Source organism: Octopus bimaculoides, chromosome 21 (assembly GCF_046866305.1).
Source record: "Octopus bimaculoides isolate indiv1 chromosome 21, ASM4686630v1, whole genome shotgun sequence".
Taxonomy (NCBI): Eukaryota; Metazoa; Mollusca; class Cephalopoda; order Octopoda; family Octopodidae; genus Octopus; species Octopus bimaculoides.
This window is the reverse complement of record NC_142948.1, coordinates 19,724,542-19,741,891: the sequence shown is the minus strand read 5'-3', so window position 1 is coordinate 19,741,891 and position 17,350 is coordinate 19,724,542. Positions and strand designations below refer to the sequence as shown.

Below are 17,350 nucleotides of genomic sequence, written 5' to 3'. Positions count from 1 at the left end.
CATAATGTCTTTCAATTTTGAAATTCTTTTAACTTTTAGGGAGTCCTATTTCATTTAAAAACCTTGCTTCTGTTTGTGTCTTACGTGTTTGTGTTTTTTGTCTCTGTATGTCTAATTTTTGGCCTTCCTCTGATTGTGTCTCTGTGTCCGTGTGTCAGTGTGTTTGTGTGTCAGTGTGTTCGTTTGACTGTGATTCGGAGTGTTTCGTCTGTATTTCTATGTTTTTAGGTTTCCGTAATTCTGAGTTATCTTGTTTCTGTTCGTCTATACTTCTGTGCTTTTGCATGTTTGTGTGTCTGTGGGTCTGAATGTATATGTACTTGCAAGTCCTTTACTGGTGATTCTACTGGTAAATTTTCCCCGTTTCTCGTCGTAGGTTAGATTACCTCTTCCATTGTTTTGTAATTCTTCAGTTCCACTATCGTTGGTGACTTCCTCCTCTCTCTTTTCTGTTTGCTTTCACCTCCGCAAAATTCCCGTCTGGTTCTGTTAACTGTTTCTGTTGTTTCTCCACTATTATATTGTCCTGAATACTCTCCTCTACAATTTCCACTGCTGCTCTCGGGCATTTCTTTCGCAAGCGCCCTCTTTCACCATATTCGTAACACTTTGTGGGTATCGCGATTTCCGGGTTATTTCCCTTCATTAGCACAGAATAATTTGTTCGGCTAGAGGTGAATTCTTTATCACAATAATGAATATCATATAAAGATTGGACAATACGGGATAATACACACAAATAATGTTATGATGAGTTCCAATGTAACTTATGGATTAAAAATATTGAAGAAATATATATGTATAATATATTTTAACTTTACTCTTTTTTTTGGGGGGGGGGATTATACCTGGTTGCCTGAAAGGCCCAGTAGCTATCCTTTTCCTTTTTCTAATGACGATTAAGTAGGGTTACTTACATCCACCTTTCTTATCACAGCCTTCCATCTTTTTTCAAACAAGCTTCGCGATAGAATCCTCCTCTCCAGCCCTGTATTGCTCTTCAGATGGTATCTGAAGTATAGTAGCAGTCCCGGACCGGAGATGAAGGATCCCGTTACGACTCCTTGCATTCTAGTCCTCCACACACACTCTTTCATCACTGTAACTGTAGAGAGAAAACATTCTTCACCTTCGTTTGAGAGTCCGGTTGGTGGCACAATCTTTATTATAGATTCAGACGATAGCTGTACTTTACCCAGATGTGACAACATGTGCACTACGACAGTGTACAAGAGCGTGTTGAACGGTATCCTCGCCCAGCCCACATCTTGGACATGTCGGTGGCACTGACGTTCCGTGCCTGCATAACTTTTCGCAAACAGGTAAAGCGTCCCTATAACACTGCCAGGTCAGGGATTTTTGGTAATTATCCAAATACCCTGGCCTGAAAGTGTGTCTCCTCGTTGTTACTTGTAAATCCCTTTCCCATCGCAGGGAAATCCTTTCGGGATGCAATGTTAAATTCCATCACAACACTTTTTAAACCTAGTCACAAATAACAAATTCACAGAAATTAATGTAATACCCAGTCACGGGTAAAAAAAAAAAGCAGCTCAATAAGTTTTCAAGATAATATTCTAAGAGAATGTTCTGCCCTGTAGGGCGAAAATTACTGTTTCTCGACGTACAACAGTTCAAAGGAAAACAAAGTATCCAAAATATGGCATACAAAAACACACAGGAACGAACTCACATAACGTTAGGTAGCAAATTCTCAATCACGACGCAAAAAAATTGTTTGGTTAGAGGTAGTTTCTTTATTTGAGCAGACAGGCTCTTACAAAGAGGGGACGATACATGGACAGACAACAACACAGTAGGGTACATAAAAATATATAACGAATGAAATAATGAATTATAATGATAAAATGATAAAATGAAAAATGCAATGTTTTACCTGCCCCCCCATTCGCAGGCAGTGTCATTTTACTGTTCATTTATAACATTTAACATACAGTTCATTGTTCACTTTTTGCATCGTTTTTTAAAAGTCACTATTTAAAATTTTAAACATTTTACTTATTTCATTTACATTATGTGTTCTATTAAGTTTTTAAATGCCACCACTGGTTGCAACTCATCGTACCGAACCCACCGCTCTCCTTTCTCCCCCACCTCTCTCCTTCCTCCCCCACCTCTCTCCTTCCTCCCCACCTCTCTCCTTCCTCCCCCACCTCTCTCCTTTCCCCCCACCTCTCTCCTTTCTCCCCACCTCTCTCCTTTCTCCCCCACCTCTCTCCTTTCTCCCCCACCTATCTCCTTTCTCCCCACCTATCTCCTTTCTCCCCACCTCTCTCCTTCCTCCCCCACCTCTCTCCTTTCTCCCCCACCTCTCTCCTTTCTCCCCCACCTATCTCCTTTCTCCCCACCTACCTCCTTTCTCCCCACCTATCTCCTTTCTCTCCCACCTCTCTCCTTTCTCCCCCACCTCTCTCCTTCCTCTCCACCTCCCCCCCACCTCTCTCCTTTCCCCCCACCTCTCTCCTTTCTCCCCACCTCTCTCCTTTCTCCCCCACCTCTCTCTTTTCTCCCCACTTCTCTCCTTCCTCCCCCACCTCTCTCCTTTCTCCCCCACATCTCTCCTTCCTCCCCCACCTCTCTCCTTTCTCCCCCACCTCTCTCCTTTCTCCCCCACCTCTCTCCTTTCTCCCCCACCTCTCTCCTTTCTCCCCCACCTCTCTCCTTTCTCCCCCACCTCTCTCCTTTCTCCCCCACCTCTCTCCTTTCTCCCCCACCTCTCTCCTTTCTCCCCACCTATCTCCTTTCTCTCCCACCTCTCTCCTTTCTCTCCCACCTCTCTCCTTTCTCCCCCACCTATCTCCTTTCTCCCCCACCTCTCTCCTTTCTCCCCCACCTCTCTCCTTTCTCCCCCACCTCTCTCCTTTCTCCCCACCTCTCTCCTTTCTCCCCCACCTATCTCCTTTCTCCCCACCTATCTCCTTTCTCTCCCACCTCTCTCCTTTCTCCCCCACCTCTCGATTTCTAAACTTTTTTGTATAGTTTATCATAGTCCTAATGTGTTTTCCTTTTGGTATGTCTTCCCGCTTTACATCATTATTACCTCCTGAAGTTCCTGGTATCGGTTTCTCATCCCTCTCTGTATCTCTCTCTGTATCTCCCTCACTCCTTCCTTTCTTTTCTGCACTTATTTTCTCCGTAATAATTCTCTTTGGTATGGCTGGTCTTACCACTGACTCTCCTCTATGTTCTCCTTTCTCTTTTTCAGCAGACTCTTGGGTGGCAAATTCACGTTTTCTTCTCTCTTCTTTCTTTTTCCTTATGTATACTTTTCTCCCACATTTTCTGTCTTCTTTCCGCCTACTTGCATTTGTGCCTCAACTCTTTGTTCTTCCTCTTCCTGATGCTCTTGCTTTACTTCCTCTTCGTATTTCTGGGGACACCTCGCTTTCATGTGTTCCCGTATTCTGCAGTAGTGGCAGATGGGAGGTCTTCCCTACACTACCACTCTCAGTTTTACATCCTCAGGCAATAAATCTCTTCTGTGATTTTATGCAAATCCGTTAAACTGATTTGGACCGTCACCTCGAGGCCGTATCCCCAACAGTTTACCTCTGTTCTTGTAACCTTGAGAATTTTTGTTTCTTCCTCTGTATTGAAGAGGCTGCCACCAGCCACGCCTCATCAATCTCTGGGGCACTCTGCCAGTCCTAACTCTGGCCGCACGTTTTCCACAGTAGGTTGGCAGTAGTGCCCAATCTGACAACCTCAACAGCACAGTGGAGTACTTTATCGCGTCCTTTTCGGTCGCGAACCGAACCTCCACTGCGCCGTACTTCTTTCCTCTAGTATAAATGTCCTTTAGGCATTCCTCCACTGTTTCCACCTTTTTAGTTGCTTTAGACAGCATTCTATAGATTACTGTCCTTTTCGTCGTCTTCTCTGTCACATCTTTAGGCAGGGTGAGCCTCAGGCTGGTACCCTCCTTTGCGACGAGTTCGTTAAACTCCTTCAATCTTTTCTCCTCAAATTTCACTTCTCTCACTTGTAGTACATCCGCAGTCAAACCCTTTCCGGTTGCTGCAGCATAAATACCGACTGGTTGGGTCTCCATTTTCTCGTTTGTTGCAACTTCACCCATAAATGGGGAAGAAAACAATTAAGCAAAAATAACAATTCAAAACTTCAATTCATTAACAGTAGGTACGAAAGACCTTCAACAAGCATCAGCAAAGCGATTTACACGTATACTTAAACACAAACTTCACTCAACTCAGGGTTCCAGGTCACTCGTCGCCATTGTTCAGCTAGAGGTGGCGCTGCCAAGTTCCAGTTCGAAATATATAGTTTTCAAAGTGTTGTGTCGACGCCTCCAAGCGAAGAAGTAGGATCGCCCAAGACATAAATAGAGGTAGTCTGGCCGCGGTAGGGGTTCAGTAGCTGTTGAGTAGCAGTCGAGCAGAGATCATCCGAAGGTGCTAGATAGCAGTAGCTTGAGACATAACACAAAGTGACAACTAGTCACTGATCTATAAATTAGAAAATTACTATTTGTAAATTTCACAACGAGAGATATTCAACAACAGTACTTTGAAGTAAAGATTATTTTAAATCGCAATACACAGATATTGTTTTGAGCTGAGTGGGGGTGCTGGATTCCTGTATAGCCAGCTGGAGACGATGTCTGCTTGGGCTAAATTACCGCAACATTCGTCCAAAACCAGGACTACCATGTTATGTTGGCAAATAATCTTTACTCCAAAGTGCTGTTGCTGAATATCTCTCGTTGTGAGATTTACAAATAGTAATTTTCTAATTTATAGATCAGTGACTAGTAGTCACTTTGAAAACTATATATTTCGAACGGGAACTCGACAGCGCCACATCTACCCGAACAACTTTTTTTTTTGTTGTTTTTTGAAGAACTCTGGCCGAATTTTTTGTGCGAAACCACCATTGTTGGGTGGTAGTGAATAATTGAGAAAAATGAGAAGTTATGCAGAAGCTACTGGAGGTCGAGTTCCCCTAGACCCAAGTGTGTTGAAACAGGAGATATTACAGTGGAATGGAGAGCTGATAAAGAAATATAGTATTATGGTAGAGAAGAAAGGGTCAAATATAAAAATGACCCTGCCAGAAGAGGAGAAAATGGAAAAGAAGACGGTCATATTCAGAACATTTTCGAATAAAAATAGAATTGAGCACGCGCCGCAAGAAGAAATAGAAGAAATTGTGGATGAAAAGGAGAAGATGAAGTGGTAAGTCGTGATTTATTTTGAAGACTTCTTTCATTATTGCCCACAAGGGGCTAAACACAGAAAGGACAACACACACATGTGGGGACAATAAACACATGAAAAAATGGGGTAATGAAATTATACAATGACGATAGGACAGCCACCCTGACCCCGCTCCGGCGTGGTTACGTTATTTCAGTTATTTCAAAAACGTCTTTCACAGTTCTTTCAATTTAAATCGCTACTTAACACTTTAAGTTCACCATTGGAGCGCCTGGTTCGAAATCCACCTCGGGCCCCAGTGAGTTTATGTCAGATAGGAAAGCCTCCTTTAACATTTTATACTTGTTCTTCACCATCAACACCCATTTCGTCTCTTTATCATAACCCTCCAAGGGCTTACTTTAACTGTTTTTCATTTTTTCTCTTTTCCTTTCTATTTTCTGTGTCTATATTATGCTGCCTCTGTTTTTCTATATTTCTATATTTCTATATAATAATAATAACAACAACAACAACAATAATGATAATATTCACAGACACGACAGAGCTGGGACCTACATACACTGGAAGCTATGCCAACACTATGGAATAACAACAAAATAAAGATGGTATAGGCACACATCAGAAAAAATCACAGAAAATGAGAAAGCAACCATACTTGAGGATATGCCAATACACACAGATAGAGAAATTAAGGCCAATAGGCCAGATATAGTTGTCAGAGATCGTGAAGAAAATAAATGCTTTCTAATTTGTTATACCCACACACAACACACCACCAGCACACATACTTTAAACATATCGTGTCGACCGGGAGCGGGCGGTGGGGGTACTGCGGTGCTATTTTGGAAAGGCCTGGATTTGAAAATAAAGGCAGTCTTCCTGGATCCAGAAGGTAAGTTGGTGGTCCTGGACGTCGATAGTAGTGACAGCGCTGTCTTCAGACTGCTGGCTTCTTACGCTCCGACAGGAGCAGCGCAGTCGGATTATTTCAAACGTCTGGAGGTTTTCCTGGGTACTTCTCGCACTTGAGTGCTAGTTGGGGATTGGAACGCTGTCTTAGACGAACGTATCGATAGGGTGGGCACGGGAGCATCTGATAGGAGAGTGGGGTGCAAGAGCCTCGCCGACCTGCTCAGACGCTTTCAGCTGTCCGGGACGAACGGTAGGACGGACGACGGGACAGACTTCGGTGTGTAACTGGACGGCCTGCCGCGACTCTCGACCAGCGAAGCCGAGTGCTGCGAAGGACCGATATCTGCCTGGGAAGTACAGGAAGCGATGAAAAACTGCACGAGAGGTAGATCGCCGGGTTTGGATGGTCTGCCCTACGAGCTTTATACGTCAATGCCAGACTTGTTTGCGGGCGTCTTGGCAAACGTCTACTGCAACTGGCAACAAAACGGGAGAATTCCTGCTTTTGTTTGTCGAGGAGTGGTGGCTTTGCTAAGAAAGGACCCAAACAAGGGGGACATGATAGGGAACTTTAGGCCCATCACTCTGCTCAATACAGAGTTGAAGATCTTGGTCAAGGTGCTAGCCAAGAGATTAGCGCTTGTCGTGGGCAAACTAATCGGCAAGGCGCAAACATGCGCCGTGCCGACCAGGTCTATCCATGACAACCTCCATCTCATGCGCTACATCATAGAGAGGGTGGGTAACGAAGCTGGCGCGGGTGGGGCTTTGATCAATTTAGATCAGTCTAAAGCCTTCGATAGGGTCGACCATCGATACCTGGCAGTTGTTCTCAAGGCAGCTGGCTTCGGTCCGGTCTTCCGCGGGTGGATAACTGCTTTATACAGCTGCATCTGCTCGGTCATACGGGTGAACGGTCACCTTTCGGAGCCGTTCAACATATCGCGTTCGGTTCGCCAAGGATGTCCTGTCTCCTCCCTTCTGTATGTATTGACTCTAGAGCCATTACTGCGGAAGTTGGAGGCTTTGGGAGACTTGATTGGCGAGACACTAAACGAGTACGAAGCGGTGACAAGTGCGAAAATTAACGCGGAAAAGTCAGTGGGCTTGCAACTGGGCACCTGGAGGGGCACGTCCATGTCGTCCAACAGCCTCGTAGTGCGCTGGACAGACGGACCCGTTAAACTGCTCGGGGTCTGGTTCGATCCGGACCTCCAGGAGGAGAAAAACTAGGAAGAGGTGACGAACAGGGTAGCCAATCTCACCCAGAAATGAGCCGAGAGGAAGTTATTCCTGAACGGTCGAGCGGAGGTGGAGAATGCGTACATCGCATCCGTCATCTATTACCGCTTGACCGTCGTCCCTTGTCCCGACCGCTGGTTGGCCAAGCTGGTACGCTTGCTCTTCGACTTTTTGTGGAAGGGTCAGGTACCACTGGTCAGGCACTCCATCTGCTGTCAACATCCGCTGAACGGAGGCCTTGGCATGCCATGGTTGCTACGACACCTCAAGCGTTTCCTGGACGGTGAACAGGTGTGGTCGCCGTTCGTCAGTTACGATTTTCCGCAGCTCGTTTCTTTAATAGAGCTGCAATCCTGGATCAAACGTAGACCGAAAAAGGGCGCTTGGCACCTCGAGTGCCACCAAGCTCTCACCGCCATCAGCCAGGCGAGCAATGTGATCGGTAGTAGCTCTACTCTATCGTTCTGTAGAGGGTTAATGGAGGAAAAGTGCGACGACGTTCTCGGGGAAACTCTAGGCGTCGAAGATAATCAGTTAAACAATCTGTTCGGAAGAATATTCGGAAGTGCCGTCAGCCGGGCCTGCCCGAGATGCGCTCAGGACGACGAAACCGTTCTGCACGCACTCGTCCAGTGCCCGAGTATTGCTGACCTATGGATTTATGTCAAACAGCTACTGTCACGTGTAGGACGGATCCGGCTATCAGCTGAATCCATCGTGAAGATTGACCCGCCCATCTCCATTAACCGGGAGGGCAAGGCAATTTTCCTATGTTTAGTGGCGGTAGCGAAAGAGAAGGTATGGTGGACCCGTTTGAAAGGGCTAAAGTCAGACACTTTCCTCTTTGGCCAAGGCCTCATCAACTTTCTCAAGTTCCACTTGAAAAGGAAGATGAGAGTAGAGAGAGAAGTGCTGTCTCATAGCAAATTTGTTGAAAGATGGGTGACTGTTGGAAGAATTTGCCAGTATGAACGGACCAATTCTGAGAATACACCTGTAGAAAAAGGTAATATTTTTATTTACTGACCAGGCTCCCGTGGCTTTTATGGGTTTTTCTACGTGTAACCTTTCGAAGTGCCTCCCCCTATTGGGAGTTTTATTTGTTATATCTTTCTCTGTTTTTTCTACTGTTTACACGAACGTTTTCTTTTCGGACAAAACCCTTTGTAACGTTCGTCCTGTCTTTGTCCTTACATGTTCTTAATTTATATTAGCCCTTGTGGCCAATAAAACTAGAATTTATTATTATTATTATCATTATTATTATTATTATTATTATTGTGTGCTTATTAACTATGTTACCACCTATATGGAGTTTTAATATAATAGTGTGCACATATACGTATGTTCTGCACACATACAGACACACGCACACAAACACACACACGCACACAGACACACACACACACACACACACAAACACACACACACACACACACACACACACACACACATACTTATAAGTATATATATATATATATATGTATTTATGCATGAATATAATGACATTTTTTATATATTTGTGGGTAATTATAATTATATCTATATCCGTTTGGCTTTTTTCTCTCTCTTTGCACCGGTATGAGTATATTTATTTTTGCACGGCGTCCTTTCCTTCAAGTACACACTCAAATAAAACAACTTCAAAAATAACTATAATGCCTTTATCTATGTATACTAATTTGCAGATATATCCTCTGCTTACGTATTAGTATACACCAACAAATGTTTCCCCTTATAAGATTTTTTATATGACATTATATATGAATTATTTTGTATGTTTTGTATACTTATGTGCACCCACTAGTCAGGAAAAAAGTTTTTTCTTATATTCATAATGCATAATAACCTTCTATTACTTGAATACTTATTACTTACATAATATTACTATATATTTCCCTCTCACGTTATGCCAAGCTAGCTTCTTAACTCGTACTTTTATTTATACCTAAACATAGTCAATGTATTACATATCGAGACTTATAATTTAAATTTTTTTTCTACCCTTCATTCCTAGCACTATTATCTCTCCTACATTTCTACATTTCAGTTTACTACATATAATTAAACCTATGAACGTTGTTTTTTAATATTTATTGCCACTGCAAGTATTTACTATCTAAATCTGTAATATTAACAACTAATTTCCTATTTTTTAAAACTGTTTACCTTATATTTAATACATACAAACGAATATTAGTTCTTACACAAAGACAACTCCATTTTACGTAGCTCTTTAAGCATTTCTACCCACTAATACTTGTATTTGTTACATTCTAGCAGCCACCTATATACTACATTCTCTAGTTTAATTTCATTCTCACACACAATTTTTGTAAATACACACTACACCTAATATCGTTTATATCCTAATTCAAACATAACTCTGCTTTTCCACTGGACATTTCTATAAAACGTCCTTACATACATGACTTATTTGGAGTTTGAATGAATCATCTACTTACTCTTCTATAGAGAGAACGTCTTATAAAACCTTTTTCACTTATATTTTCAAATAACCGTTAGTTGCCTTAGTTTTAATTTATACATAACTAGACTCGCATTTTTTTATTATGATGCTCGTATTTTTCATAAGGATAAATATGAATATCCGAAAATATTCTTTTCTATTTCCTCTATCAAATCCTCTGTAATAATAATTTCTTGTTTATACTTCTTGCACTGAGGGGGACAGTGATATATAATTAATTTAATTTAATCAAATTAATTTAATTATTTCTATTCTACCACGAATTTGCATGTTTTAATATCGCTGTTTGAAACGATCGTATGCATGAATTAAAATGCTTTCAAATTTTAACATCTCTTCTCGATTTTTAAGGAATTTATTGAGTTTTATGGGATACCTTTCCATAAATTGACATAACACACACACACTGTATATATATGTATGTATATATATATATATATATATATATATATATATATATATATATATATGCTAGCTGAATAGCCTGTTGTTGCCAGGCAGTTTTTACAATAGAATGTCTCATAAAAATTTTTATTTATCCCATGTCAGAGCATGCCTTCTCCGACAGATAGGCCTATTAATCAGGACAGATTTATGCAATTTTTCGACAAAAGACTTCATTCAGGATTTTCTACAGGGGTTTGTGTTGTTCCTAAGTGGGTAGGACTAATAGGGTCCACTATAGGTGGAGGTAGACCAGTATGGTGGTTGAAAAGATTAAGTCCAGATTGAAACTAGTGCAAACAAACTCACCCATGGTATAAAAGGAACAGAAAAGTAAAATTAGTTACCAGGGACTTTTAATATATATATATATATATATATTTGAAGATAAGCAACAAAAATTCAATAGGTTATAGCAGTACGTACGTTTCGTACAAGCTCCATTTATTCATGTAGTGAGAACACCACATAGAATGTACAATGAAAATGTACTCCTCAGCTGCATAATGAGATTTCATTTTAGAAAGTCATTTTGAAGATGTTTGCAAAAAACAAGAGTAAGAGAAGAAAACATACCATCTCGACTATGCTGCTGTTTAACAGACTAGTGAATCAAACAAGAATTTAAAATATCATTGGAGGGATAGTAGTAATTTCAAATTTAGAGGAAGATAGATTAAGTAGTGATGGACAGCAGATTAGGGGTAAATCAAGCATGAGGGAAAAAAAGGAAATGGAAGGACAATACCCTAAGGAGTGGTAAGAATTTGGAAAAATTTAAGGTAAGGTCAAGGTATTAAAGAAATATATCTATTCTACAGTATAATTAGAATAATACAATGAAACACTAAATTACTAAGTTTAAAACTATAGGGAACAATAATAATTAGAACAAGATAAACATATCTAGTTAAAATAAGATATACATTAATGTGGGGTAGCATTATTTATGAGTAAAACCATAATATTAATGGCCAAAACCTGAACAGAAAGAAAGGGGGGAAGAAGGAAGAGGAAAAAAGGGAGAGGAATAAAGTTAGAAAAACAGGACTAAATTAAGAGAATTAAAGCTAAGGTTTTCGAAAAAGTAATAGGTAGAAGAGACTCAGAATTACCTAGAGAAAATGTAGGAATACTATCAGTGGGTTGGGAAAGGTTAAAATGTATTCTAAGTTTATATTAAAAGTTATAACTCAAATAAAATAGTTATTAGTCAGGGAAATGAGAGAAACTAAATTAAAAATTAGCAAGATTTACTTTTTAAAAAATATTTACTTTTTAAAATATTTAAAGGTGCGGGAGTAACAATGCACACATAGAACCCTAAGGTCAGATCTATTGTTAATTAGATTAGGATTATCCTTAAGTTTAAAAATTTCGTAAATTTCCATAGAGCACAATCCACAGCCATATCTTCTATTTCTATAAGGTTGTGCTCTCCTGACGATTTCCCATTTAAGATTAAAATCGATACCATTTTCCTTCAATTCCCAAGAGGGAATGGGGAGTGGGGCTTGTTTGTAGTTTGTAGAGAAAACATAAAACGTGCCTGAAAAAAAAAAACATGGTATTTCCTGCCAACTAAAACACACGAGGAACTATGAAAGAAGGCGAATAAGTACCGGGGATTGAGGAAAGAATAAAGAATCAACAGTCGATCGTTCTAGAACTCCTAGAATAAAAAGGCAAACACCTGAAAGACTTTCCCCTCTATTCATTACTAAATGTCTTTCCCTCTTTTTTATTGTTAAAAGTAAAGAAGCTAAAAAAGATCGATCGTATTTCAGTCTAATTGTCACTGTAAATGACTGAGGCTTTCTTTTCTCTGTTTCTATCGCTTCACTCCTTTTCTCTACGGTTAAGAGAGTGAAGGTGCGTGATTCAGTGGTTAGGGGTATTCGGCCCATGATCGTAAAGTCATGAGTACGATTCCCTGCGGAGCGCTGTTTTTTGAGCAAGGTACTCTATTTCACCATGTTGCAGTCCACTCAGCAGGCTAAAATGAATTGTAGCTGTAATTCAAAGGGGCCAGCCTTGTCACATTCTGTGTGAGGTTGAATCTCCCTGAGAACTACCTCATCGTATGCATGTCTGTAGAGTACTCAGTCACTTGCGCGTTAATTTTACGGACAGACGATTCGTTGATCAGATAAACAGGAACCTCGTCGTCGTAACCGACGGAGTGCCATTTTTAAAAAAGAGTGAAAGAAAAGGAAATGTTCCATATCATAAGACAATAATGTTATGTGTTTAGTATAAGCAGTGAAAGTTAAGACGAAATAATTTCTACTCCGTCGTGTATTCGCCGTCGACTCACGCTCGGTTTGATACCAACAGCCTGCACATCGGTGTTCATTTGGGGGCTTAACCTCCAGTTCTGTGAGACCAACAAATACCGCTGTTAGGACTGGATTAATACCCATAATCACCCTAACGACTAAAAAAATTTTCCTGCCCCTATATAGGATCTTTTTTCGTTTTCTTCCAGCCCCTTGAAGGTTTATCTTGCTCCAGCCCACTCAGTTGGCCAAAATGAGTTGTAGCTGTAATTCAAAGGCACCAGCCTTGTCATATTCTTTGTGAGGTCGAATATCCCCGAGAACTACATTAATGGTATGCATGTCTGTGGATTACTCAGCCACTTGCGAGTTAATTTTATCCTCGTATGGTAATGAAAAGTGAAAGTGTCATCCTATATTTGTTGTGTCTGTATCTATGTATCAACTTTTCTTTCGATCTATGTGTCTACTGTCTCTCACTTTCTCTCTTTCTCTTTCGCTTCCTCTGTGTCCTTCCTATCTCCCGCTTTTAATTAAACAATGTGTGTATGTATCTGTGTGTCAAATTTTCTTTCGGTCTATGTATCTACTTTTCTTGCGATGTAATAAACATTTAGAAACACAAAACGAACGCCGTCACCACTCACTGTCTCTTTCACTCTCTCTTTCTCTCTTTCTCTCTCACTCTTTCTTTCTCTCTCACTCTTTCTTTCTCTCTTACTTCCTCTCTGTCCTCCTCTCCCTTGCTTTACCACTGACTTCTTCCTTTGAAGTTAGTGCGGCACACACCGCAGGTGCGTACAAAAAGAACAAGTTGGCATATTAATGTTATTGATTAGGTAACTACGTCTAATATAAATGTGTAAGTGTTTATAAAGTATTTCATTGTTTTAGGTAAATTTTAAAATAAAATATCTTAACCTTTTTCAGGTTTCATGAGGAATAAAGTGAAAGAAATGAATAAAAAAGCAATAATTCCCATTCTGTGTTTGGTTACCACAATTTCCATATTTGTTATACGGAGTTTCAACCTGAATAAGGAAAGCATGCAATTGATAGAAATGGAAATTAACAAAGGATTCTTGGTTGATTCGAAAACGTGCAGGATACCAAATATTGATCCATTCGACATTTCTGTACGTAAATATTTCTCGATAAGTAAATGGCAACCCTGTCCAGGTAAAGCTTCTTTGACATACCAAGAGGATAATATTTTGAGAATTAATAAAACTGTTATCATACAAAGGTATAAAAACAGTTTTCATTCATGCAAAGTATATCCAATAGTGAGGAATGATACTGACGATAATCATATCGACTACCTGAAGGAATCTTTACAGTTTAAATCAGATGTGAATATAACTCATGAATTTATTAGAGTTCAGTGTTTTAATAGAGACAATAAAACAATTTACACAAATTTCCACGCCTTTGTCCAGATGAAAAAATTACGGCCTAAGGATATGAATCCATATAATATTGGTTACGATGGCATTGACTCTTCAAAAGATTCTATGAAAAACATTGATTTTTCAAACATTGTAGAAAACAAACTTTCACTGAATGTTCTTTTAATTGGAGTTGATTCAGTTTCACGACTGAACTTCATACGACAAATGCCATTAACTCGTCAGTTTTTATTAAATCATGGCGCTATTGAAATGTTAGGTTACAACAAAGTGGGTGATAATACATTTCCCAATATAATACCATTTCTTACTGGTAAATACCTAGAAGAACTACCTGAATCAAAGAAACTGGAATGGAAGCCATTTGATAAATACGATATAATTTGGAAACATTATAATAAATCCGGGTACGTTACTATGTTTGCAGAAGATTCAACATCTGGGGCAATATTTAACCACTTGAGATACGGTTTTAAGAAACAACCAACTGACCATTATTTGAGACCATTTGCACTTGCAAGGGAGAAACAAAGTTCTCTTTGGTCAAATAATAATTTTTGTTTTGGTAATCGAATGGAACCAGCTATTGTTCTACAATACGCATATGATTTCATCAGAGTCTACAAGGATAAGCCATATTTCACTTTAACGTTTATTACACGTATTTCACATGATGATATGAATGCGGCTGGACGTGGAGATTTTGAATATCTGAGGTTCCTTAAGAAATCTTTCAAACAAAACCTACTAAACAATACTATTTTGATTTTCTTTTCTGATCATGGAATTAGGTTTGGCTTATTTCGCAAGACTTATGTTGGTCGACTAGAAGAACGACTTCCTGCTATGTATATCCTTCTACCAGAGTGGTTCAGATACAAATTTCCGACATTCTGGAATAATCTCAAAGTAAACACTCACCGATTGACAACACCATTTGATATCTATGAAACCCTACAAGATATTTTGGATATTGAAAAAGCAGCAGAACATTATAAATCTAATGAAATTGACTACAAAAATCTAAAACGCATCAGCCTGTTCAGAAAGATACCTTTAAATCGTTCTTGTGAGGCAGCACGTATTAAACCACACTGGTGTACATGTCACGTCTTTACTTCAGTTGCTCTTAATGATACCATTGTAATTATCGTAACTAATTACCTCGTGAATTATATAAACAACATGACATCAAATTCTAGTAAAGTGTGTGCCAGGTTAAAATTACAGGAAATCAAAAATGCTGAAATTTCAGTGATGAATGACAAGGTACTTTCCTATTTAGGTAAAGGAGTTCAGACTTATAAGGATTACCGAATTATTATGCAGACACTTCCCGGTGAAGGTTTATTTGAAGGATCAGTAAGATATTACAGTGACAATGAGCAATTATCATTGTTGGGAGAGATTAGTCGAATAAACCGCTATGGACATCAATCTGACTGTATTCATGACTTTATCCTGAGGAAATATTGCTACTGTAACAAATAACATTCTTTAGTCCTGTTTTGGCAATGTCTAATTATATTAGAACATATCAAACTACTTAAGTTATTTTTTTGTATTTGATGGTCTCTATATCTACAATACCTAACAACATGTTTGATGCGAAACGGTTTACATTTTATTGTGGAAACTGTCTAATGTATTAGAAGTTGATGTAATGTTGCACACGAATTATAGGATTTCGTAAATGTGTATTTTTTTTTTAACATCGCAGCTGAAATCGCTGTATGACAGACGTATCGAACACTATTACGTTAAAGGTTGGAAACAATCAACCATATGTGAGTTGTCTACAACATATCATCTAATCGAGACAGTAAAACGTTACTCTTTCCCTCTCTCCTCAACATATACGAGCGTGCATATTTTGTATATGTGCTCATGGACGTGATTTGTGTGTCTGTTTAAAACTGAAAAATAAATATTCACTACATGTTTTGAAATTTTAGTTTATTTGTAATTAATTGATTATTCTCTCCATTACAATTCAGAGTTACATGTAAGTATACATGTCCACTTTTTCAAACCATTTCCAACAATATTTCAGTAACTGAAGCGGAGTACTGAGTTTTTTTTTTTTTACTTTTATATAATAAAAACGCTATTCTCACCCCACTTTTATTGATCACTATCTATGAAGCAAGAACAATCAGTTAAATATAAAGAAACATCGGTACCTTTTCTCTTTGAAGAACAAACAAATTGCATTTAAGAAACTTTATAACATACGACTCTCGAAAAGTGCAAATGTAATCAAATACATGACCTCTACTGCAAGAGATTAATCACCGAGTTACCCGAAGAGAAGCTTGTATTCTAAGTCACAAGTGGCAGATGTCATTCTAAGGCCTTCAAAGACTTTCAATCTGATCTCATCACTCTGATTAAAAAGTAGGTTTCCGACGCCACATCAATTTCTTCCAGTAATTACATAAAACGTGTGAAACAACTCACGACATCCGCATACATTCCAGTTAAAACAAATTTTGTATTCGAACTAAACTCCATTATAAAGGCCAACTAAAGTTTAAAAAATCCCAAGTGCTGCCATAAACTCAAACAATAGAGATATACTTTTTCAGTTTGTAGTAGAAAACTGTGTAGACAACTTCGTTATCTTCAAACCTTCCATCACTATTAAGGATCAAACAGCATTTCTCGGTACAGTTTCAACTGCAGGTTAATAAACTCACCCAGAAAAAATGTTGATAGCGTGCAAGTGCATACCCGATGCAAATAGCTTTAAATTCAGATTATTGCAAAGAAATGACAGTACCCTTGCTTTTTAATGATTTCATAGTATAAAAAACAAACCTTTCTGTCCATTCACCCAATGAATAATTTTTTTTTATCTATTTCCCATGAAATCCCTTCTCCTTGGACATCAGGACATGATTTGACTTGATACATAGATAATAATGAAGGCCAGTATGATAAAGTTTCCTGCTGTGGGGTGATTTTTAGTTTCACCCGTTTTTGACTTTCCTTAGATCGTAAAAGCACGTCCAACATACAATCTCTTTCACCAAAGCAATCAGATACGGGAAAACTGGTTGTCTGTCCAATTATAGGACTGTGGCATAGCGATCTCCACGATGAACGCGACCGATAGCCAGATTACTCTTGCATATGACAAGACACCGGCTGCTCGACGTGATTTTAATGAGTCAGCAATACTGGGATAATGTTAAGTCTTAGCCAAGGAAGAACACTTTGACAGGCATGATAAAGTTGGTGGCTTTCATATATTGAAATCAATGACAACACTATCAAAATACCAACGGAAAAGAAATGGTATAACTCTCAGCCAGAAAATGTCTCTAAGAACGATAAAATATACTCTGATCCGAATATTGTTACGAAGAA

General features: G+C 39.2%; 1 protein-coding gene across 12 annotated transcripts in view; it reads left to right on the top strand.

Annotated features, from left to right (window-relative positions):
• The window catches only part of LOC106876253 (uncharacterized), a 46,206-nt gene extending 30,274 nt beyond the window's left edge, over positions 1-15,932 (top strand). For 5 of the 12 annotated variants that reach the window (XM_089338878.1, XM_052975501.2, XM_052975502.2 and 2 more), the window contains 2 exons: positions 4,782-5,216; positions 13,500-15,932. In XM_089338878.1, the coding sequence (XP_089195004.1) occupies positions 13,505-15,469 (1,965 nt within the window). In that variant the 5' untranslated portion in view covers positions 4,782-5,216; positions 13,500-13,504 and the 3' untranslated portion in view covers positions 15,470-15,932. Of the gene's footprint in view, positions 1-4,781; positions 5,217-7,484; positions 8,362-13,499 lie in introns of those variants that run through there. The other 7 variants (XM_089338879.1, XM_052975504.2, XM_052975505.2 and 4 more) reach the window with 3 other exon arrangements.
• Positions 15,933-17,350: the final 1,418 nt, after the last annotated feature.